This window comes from Carassius auratus, unplaced genomic scaffold (genome assembly GCF_003368295.1).
Source record: "Carassius auratus strain Wakin unplaced genomic scaffold, ASM336829v1 scaf_tig00216060, whole genome shotgun sequence".
Lineage (NCBI taxonomy): Eukaryota > Metazoa > Chordata > Actinopteri > Cypriniformes > Cyprinidae > Carassius > Carassius auratus.
This window is the reverse complement of record NW_020528388.1, coordinates 289,503-298,170: the sequence shown is the minus strand read 5'-3', so window position 1 is coordinate 298,170 and position 8,668 is coordinate 289,503. Positions and strand designations below refer to the sequence as shown.

The window sequence follows — 8,668 nt, the reverse complement described above, 5'->3', positions numbered from 1 at the left end:
TATCCAGAAGGTGATCCTCCATCCTAAGGGTGTGATGCTTTGGTCAAAGGAAAGCACTGACATATTCCACCAAAGATGTAAACCTTTTTCATAGGGTCCTATACTTACGTGGCTGATATTCACTCCATGAAAACCCATCTGATGCTTCAGCCAGATCCCACCCGTCATTACAGACTGAACCCCACTCTCCATCATCAATTATATTTTATTTATTATAAATCTTTAACAAAACAGGTTTTACTATAAAATTGGTATAAAATTAAAGCCTTATGTCTAAATAAGATATGTTCCAAATTTGAAGTTGGTGTGAAAAAAACAAAGAGATTCCTGTGAGATTTTATTTAGGGTGCCATACCACAAACAGCCACCGGGTGCTATCCCCCCCAAAAAAAAAGAATGCCGTTTTCTGTCACAAATGTCTAAATTTCTCTGTCAATCCTGCTTCTCTCTCTCTCTCTCTCTCTCTCTCTCTCAAATAATTAAATAAATAAAACACCAAACATGGAATCCAGAGACTCAGACCTTTCCAATTATAATTGCCAAGATTATAAACATTTTAATTTTAAAAGAACAAAATGCTTTTTGTAATATGTAAAATGGTTCACAGGATGAATCTTGGGCTTCTTAGCTTTTAAATGATATATCATTTATGATAATTACTAAAAGATTTGATATTTAAAAATGTAATATTTAAGAAATATGTTTACAAATCTATTTATTGTGACTTAGTATTATTTTATTGTTTCACCGTTTCAAGGTTTTCTAACCAAACATGCTCCTCTTTTCAAGGGAAAATGTCTCAACTGTTAGATGAAAAGCATAAGGAAGGATGAACACAGTTTACTTTGTGCAATTGTGCACATAAAGAGGAAACATGTAACTTTATATTAGAACATTAATTTATAACAAGACCAGCATTACACTAAGTGCCTGATGGGAGAGGTATTTAAAGAAGCTATCAAGTTTATCTAAATCTGAAAGTGACATGTAGACAACATAGATATTAAAGTCAAACGGAACAAACACATAAATAGGGGATGTTGTTTTCCTCATAGACTGTTTTTTATATTATCTTTATAATTATTATTATTAAGTATAACAAAAAATGACAAGTTTACAGAACAAATTGGCATTCAGAAACATCAATTTTAACAGGGACAAAGGTTTATATATATATATATATATATATAAGAAAAACATTATTTTTATCTGTATTAACAAAAACATCTTTTAAAAATAATAGACTGTATTTTTGTTGATGTCGCCGCGCTGCGATGACGTCATCACTGTCGCGCGTTTACTCATTGTCGAGTCTTCTGAGGAGAGAGGTGAGCTGGTGGTGTTTTGATATTCTAAACTACTATCTACAAAGTTTGTTAACGAATCGATATACGAGGTCGTTTCTGTCTTGTTTTCATCGAGTACAGCACGGTTTGTCTGTTTAATGACTTAAACACTTAACAGCTGGCAACACGCAGGTGAGGGAAACATGCTAAATTGTTTAAGAGTGATGCAGTGTTTATGTTCGTGTGAATTATTGTTTCGATGTTTGGAGAGATAATGTTGGTATAAAAGGATGTGTCGTTATCTGTGAGAGGAATGTATGTGAGTTGTTGCTGCAATATTTATCTTAGACGTTATTTTGGGATATAACGTAGCGTCACGTTTTGAGGTTTAGCTGGGCACATCAATTTGAGAAAATTAAGAACAGATACCTCTAAGTACTTAATATTAAGTTATTAAAATATGACCAGATTTCGCATGGAAATGAACAGATGTATCATATTTCTGTTTAAATGAGATTTTATGATCACTGTCAGTTTCTGCTAAATGCATACATTTAATTTTAAATTTAGACTTATGTGCTTTTTTTCAACTCTGTTACTTTTAATACAGTAATATAATTAGGGCTGCACAATTAATTCAATTTCTAATTGCCACTACAATTATGTGTGCCAGGGGTGCTCCGACCACGATCGGCCGATCGTTAAGGCGGGCATACACTGTGCGATTTCTTTGTGATTTCGGCAAGGTACCAACTCACACTGTACCGGTAGATCGCATGCGATGTAAAGCCAAAGCTCACGATTTTTGTGCGCTCACTATACGGTCCGATTGCCAAGTTGCGATTTGACTGCTCACACTATACGTGGGGAATCAACCGAATCAACACGTAGGATCCCTCAAACCCGGATGTTTGTGGCGGTTTCAGAATAAACATGCTTTCCCAGAATAAAAATGCTTTCCTGGGATAAACGCACTGCGTTGGTGATATGCGCAATTCTGTGTGCTGAAACGTCCAAAAAAAAAAAAAGGTGGCGTCGGCGTATCTAGACGAGCAGGTGGCTGGGAAGACGTGGCCAATATGGTCAATCCATTTTGCAATGCGAACTGGAGGGAAGCAGGCGTTTTTTCCCCTTCTTTTCTTTTTTCTTTTTCTTTAACATAACTCCACAAGTTATCCATACATCACTTCAGTCCACAATACACGCCGTGTCAGCCAGATGTCACCATGGTTTCACGCATGCGCAGTGAGGGAAACGCGGAAAATCGGTTCGTAGCCCTGCTTCAATAGTGCGATACCTCACGAGAGGCGACCAAAATTTCTGACATGCCAGAAATCCATAGAAGATGCACAAATCCACATTTATTTTCAGCGTTAATTTGGGCATTTTCTCTATCAACAATGGCTCTGTGTAGTAACAGCTGCTCTAAGTGAAATCACGCACCTGATGGAATTTACCGCTGATTAGAAAACCGGCTTTACTGACGAGATGCGCATTAACATCGGCCGATCGTGATCGGAGCACCCCTAGCCACAATTATGTAATCCTCAAGTGTTCATTGTAAATTGTGATAATCTTAATTAATATTCGCAATTACAATTTCTGGAATAATCTTGCAGCCCTAAATATAATGATTTACAAAGAGACAACACAACAGTATTTGTTAGGCTTTGGTCACTTAAAAAAAAATTGAGTAGTCTATATATTTACTTTTTTTTTTTTTTTTTTTTTTACAAAAACTTTTATAAAAAAAAAAAAAAAAAAAACACCTCCATAACTAATTTATAGCTATTTTGGACAAATTTCCTTCTTCCAGTCAGAAGTTTGATGAAGTTCCTCCCACAACAGTCACTCATTCAGTCAAGCTCCTCAACCCTGCAGAATGAACTTCACTGAAGAACAAAAAGGTTGGTGTTTACTCTTAATGCTTCTTTAATAATGCTGAAGGTTATAAAGCTATATATTAACAAGAAATATATGTAATGAAAATCTTCAAAGCATTTTTGCTATTCACAATCCAGAAAAGAGATCTCTCTTGCACTTTAGGGCTGGGTGATTAATCTAACATTATTTTCGATTTTGGTTTTGGCTTCTAAGGATTTTGAAAACAAGATGTTTTGGGTAAGATGATTATTGTGCCACATTCTGTCTAGCAAATATTCCTTTCCTTCACAGCACTTTCATTCCTTCCTAAAAGTCAAAATTTCCTCAGTGATTGTTGTAAAAACAGTCTACTGTTATTAAATTGCTGGACATGTTTGATAATGAGAAAGATATTAAAACTGCATTCATTAATTTATTAATTCATTCGTAAGTGGAAGAGATAACCATACCCCAGGCAGATTTCTGTGCACATGCTCCGAGACAGAACAGTAATTTATGTTAAGCGGATGTAAACAGTTTGAGAAAATCTGATGAGTCAGTATCAGAGTATGTGAGCGGAGCAGTGTGATTTTTGACTTGGATCTTTTAAAAGTTGACGTGTTGTGGTTTTCACTCGCTTCAAGAGCACTCTACCACTACTCCATCAGGGGTAAAATTCAGGCCAACAGCCTGTAAAATATAACCGCATAATTAGCAAGAATTTACATGTTAAACATATTTAGTTAGCTTGGTGGAGAAGGATCCCTCAAATCAGAAAAAGGACGGCAAAGGACATGAGTGGGAAGTTATAATTCTCAAGGAATTTGTTTGTTCCTTCTAGATATATATTTGTATCTGAAAGCATGATTTAATCAAGTACTGCAACACTTATTCACACAATTGCCTGGCATCAAAGTCTTCCAGTTCTGGGCCTTCTATACTTATTCTGATAACAGATTGGGCAGCCCGGAGTACTGGCATGCTGAACCTCAATGTGCCTGATCAGGATGTTAACTGGTTTGCCCATTCTGAATAGCCGTGCATAAACAGTCTGGCAGTCCTTCACAGACACATCTGTGTCTCCGTCAATCATGAATGATATAAATGGGTAATGGGCAAATTCATGTCTTGCTATTCATTGTGTCTGCAATGACACCGATGAATTGATCGCAGAATCATTTGCATTGGATTGCATTGGATTGATGGAAAGTCAGGTTATTTTTTTTATTTTTTTTTAAAGAATTAGCTCGGAATTACATTTTTTGAAGGGAACGTCGCTTTTTATAATATGATAAGATGTGTTGAATTTTGGCAAAAGTTTGGTCATCTCGGAGGGTCGACTTGCAGCCTCTTGTCACTTAAAGCCAGTGACGAGGGGCTTTACTTTGTGCCATACAGTTCTGCAAAGTCTATGTTGTATGCTTTCATTGTGGAGCTTTATAGTTTTGTGTTTAAAGTTTGAACACCCCTTTGCAAATTTTGTGTTTCCTGCACTAGCTACACACGGTGTACAATATTCACAATACATTTCGTTACTCTCTATTTTGTACCTTACCCATGGAAATTCTCGGAGCCATTCAGTACGGAATTATACAGATTTCTTTTTAGCTGCAGGAGTTGGCCCTTCACTCACCTACTCTTTTTCGTGCTCTTTATCTGGATCTGCTATTGCTCCTTCGGCTGAGATACTGTCTTTAGACATGGAGGTGTTTTTGCTGAAATATGAGGTATAGACCGTTTCATTATGAGCTCTAAATTACAGTCAGTGAGACAAGTGTTTTACCACTTTTTCCAATAACATTGAGTGAGCGGCGGGTGTAACTGAGAGGATGATAGAACGAAGGGGGAGGGGCTTTAATGTAATCGACTGCATTAATTGTAAATATGTTTAAATTTTGCAGTCGCAACTGTGGGACCTCTAAATAAAAAAATTGTCGGACCAGCAGAAAAAATGGTCTAAAAAATGCGACTATTTGCAGTCTGGAGTACTGGTTCAGCTACAATGTTGGTGGCTTTGCAGATGCAGCTTGTTGCATAAATGTCCATGAAATACCTGATTATCTTTTCAGCTGTCCCCACTTTTCACTAAGGGTTTTGCATTCCAAGCATGTGCAATTCATAAACCAGGCAGTGAGGCAGCTACTTAGGATGCACTTGTACACCCCTCATGAGGATGGGTGCTGGGCCTTTCTCAGTAAGTAGAGACTGGGCTTTCTTGGTAATGGTGCTGGTGTTGAGGGACCAGGTAATGTTCTCTGCCATGTGAACACCAAGAAATGTGACTGCGCCATGCCTCATGCCTTCCTGAATTCCACAACCATATCTTTTGTTTTGTTCACATTCAGAGACAGGTTGTTAGTTTTGCACTAGTCTTTTAACCCTTATATTTACTTTCTGTGAGCTAACTTTTAATTCATTTTTACTGCAGTCGTGAGTTAGCAGTGTGAACAGCAGGTGGCTGAACACACAGCCCTGTGGGGCTCCAGTACTGGAGGCGTTGTTCCCAATCCAGACTGAGGTCAGGTCTCTCTGTTAAAAAGACCAGCTGCAGATGGAGTTGTTCAGACTTAGCAGGCTCAGCTTTCAGATCATTTGCTGAGTAATGATGGTGCTGAATGCTATTCTAAGGCCTACAAGCATCATTTAAACAAACATATCTGTCCTTACTGTCCAGATGAGTGAGGTGGAAATAGTGACTTTTGTGGAGTGGTTAGGATGTTACGCAAACTGCAGTGGGTCCAGTGAGAGTGGCAGCAGGGTCTTGATGTGCCTCATGATGAGCACTTCTTGATGATAATTGTGAGTTTGATGGGATGGTGATCATTGAAACTGGATATGGAAGACATCTTTGGCAGCTGTGTATTCACAGGGCGTTCTCACTATAGAAACATTGGACTTGTGCCTCTAATGTTTTGAAAGTAATAATCTGAAGAACAATTTATCCCATTCATGGAAGGTTTCTGGGGTGTGTCATTCATAAATTTGCATCGGAATGTTTGACTGCTTTCAGCTGTTTTATTGGGGTTTATCTCCTTTCACATATTTGTTTTATTTACATTTTTTTCACAAGTTACTGAAAATTATTTTTGTTAATTTTTTTCAGAGTCGCTTGAAGAAAATAAGGAGAATAAACAATTGAGCGAAAATGAGGAGAAAAATAATTCCACAACTAGACAAAAACCTTTAAGTTGCTCTCAAACCAAAAAGAAAGATTTAAAGAAAGGAAGAGCCAAGAAATCTTTTGCCTGCACTCAGTGTAGAAAGTGTTTCTCAAGCAAATCTAGTCTTGATATTCACATGAGAGTTCACACTGGAGAGAAACCATTCAGTTGTGATCAGTGCGGAAAGTGTTTCACACAATCACCAAGCCTTAAGAGACACATGAAGATCCACACTGGAGAGAAACCTTACAAGTGTTTACACTGTGACAAGAGATTCAGTCGGTCAGAAAACCTGAAAACGCACAAGAGGATCCACACTGGAGAGAAACCGTACACATGCGATCAGTGTGGGAGGAATTTTGCACAAAGTGGACACCTTACAGAGCATATGAACATCCACCCTGTAGAAAAACGTTACAAGTGTTCGTACTGTGACAAGAGATTTAATCGGTCAGGATTCCTGAAAAAACATAAGATGATTCACACTGGAGAGAAACCGTACAAGTGTTCACACTGCAACAAGAGATTTAATCGGTCAGCAAATCTGAAAGCACATAAGACTATCCACACTGATGAGAAACCATACACTTGTGATCAGTGTGGGAAAAGATTTGCACAAAAAGGACACCTCAAGGTACATATGAGAGTTCATTTTGGAGAGAAGCTGTTCACTTGTGATCAATGTGGCAAGAGTTTCAAACAGTCATCATATCTTAAAGGACACATGAACATCCACACTGGAGAGAAATTGTATGCGTGTGATCAGTGTGGAAAAACATTTCTGTGGGCTTCATACCTGAAGAAACACCTGAGTGTTCATAGAAAGGAGAAGCCATATTCATGTTCTTTATGCGAGAGGAGATTTTCACGTCTAGCAAATTTAAAAGAACATCAGAAAACACATACTGGTGTGAGAGAGTACATGTGCTTTGAGTGTGTAAAGACTTTTACTTCAGCAAAGTGTTTAAAACAGCATGAGAGGATTCATACTGGAGAAAAACCTTATGAGTGTTCACACTGTGACAAAAGATTCAGTTATCGAGAAAATCTTAAAACACACGAAAGGATCCACACTGGAGAGAAACCTTATAAGTGTTCACACTGTGACAAGAGATTCATTCAGTCAATACATTTGAAAAGGCACGAGAGGATTCACACTGGAGAGAAACCGTATCACTGCACTGCATGTGGGAAGTGTTTCAGTCGTTTATCTTCTCTAAACAGTCACACTAAAAACGTTCACAGTAACTAGATCATCTTCAGATCTGATGCTGTGTCCCCACCAAGTCTGCCATAATAATGTGTCAAGCAATAAAATATAATTTAAAACAAAATCTGTTCTAACCAGTCATTACAAGTGATATGACAAAGAAACACTATTAAAAGTTTTCACAGTAAAAAAAAAAGTTTATTTTCAAAACTAACAGATTCTGTGAGATTCAGATGAAATTAAAGAAGGAGTTCCTCCCCAAAGAACATTCTTTTTTATTGTGTATATAATTTATATTTCATTTAAATTACCCTATTGTATAGGTTCATATTGTTTAGTTTTTTTTTTTTTTTATGCATATATATCACTTTTAGTTTGCTTACTCTTCTTTCATGAAGGAAGCTTTTTACAAAACCTGTTCTTGTTCAGGAAGCGGAAGAAGCTGCTACACTTTTAAGAGAGACTGAGATTTAATTTTAATTTGTTCTTCTCTTTTGTTTTTAAAATAGTTAAGTTATTATTCCACTTATGATGTATCAACAATCCTCTTTTGCATTTCCATTATTCACAGACCAGAAGCAAGATCTCTGTTGTACTTACCAACATTCAAGTGTTGATAAAAAAAAAAAAATGTAAATGAAGCTAGAATTTTCTTTTGCAAAGTAGAAGCTCTGTTCTGTTTGATATTGCATGTACAGATATTTATTTTACAAAATATTCTGGATGCCATTAAACTTTTGTGAAGATTATCAAAAATGCTGGTGCAGACTGGCAACTTTAAAAAAGCTGGAAGGAAAGGAGTTAATGATAAACAAATGACAAAAGAAGTTAGAAACTACTCTCTGCTCCTGCCTAAATGACTAAAGTAGCTTTAATAATCATTAATCCATCAGTTTATACAGTGAAGACTTAAGCAGCATTTTGGTGCATTTGGAACAGCACTGATATAGTGTTTCCTTGTTTATCGCTGTAGACAAAACAACACTGTGATTACTTTAAACAGAGTAAGAGAAAGACAAAAGGCTACCAAAACTTTTAAAAGGCATTCTGTTCCCTTCAGAGATACATTCATATAAACCACCAATTCAATGTTTATATTTAATTGGGCTATTAAAGAGCCCAATATACTGAGCGAACATAGGCAATGT

At 36.9% G+C, this 8,668-nt stretch overlaps 1 protein-coding gene across 3 annotated transcripts; it reads left to right on the top strand.

The window, feature by feature from the left end:
- Window positions 1-1,271: 1,271 nt before the first annotated feature.
- Window positions 1,272-8,071, top strand: LOC113096990 (zinc finger protein 271-like). Of its 3 annotated transcripts, none has more exons than XM_026262216.1 (3): window positions 1,272-1,328; window positions 3,103-3,193; window positions 6,253-8,071. In XM_026262216.1, exons 2-3 carry the CDS (start codon window positions 3,169-3,171, stop codon window positions 7,560-7,562), a joined length of 1,335 nt encoding a protein of 444 aa, XP_026118001.1. In that variant the 5' UTR covers window positions 1,272-1,328; window positions 3,103-3,168; the 3' UTR covers window positions 7,563-8,071. The 3 variants fall into 3 exon arrangements, with proteins under 3 accessions (XP_026118001.1, XP_026118002.1, XP_026118000.1); XM_026262217.1 differs by having other exon boundaries at window positions 1,307-1,478; window positions 3,107-3,193; XM_026262215.1 differs by having other exon boundaries at window positions 1,307-1,478.
- The last annotated feature ends 597 nt before the right edge of the window (window positions 8,072-8,668 follow it).

Coding starts and splice junctions, on each gene's coding strand:
- LOC113096990 (XM_026262216.1), top strand. CDS start 3,169: ATGAACTTCACTGAAGAACAAAAAG. Junction 3,194..6,252: donor CTTCACTGAAGAACAAAAAG/GTTGGTGTTTAC, acceptor AATTTTTTTCAG/AGTCGCTTGAAGAAAATAAG.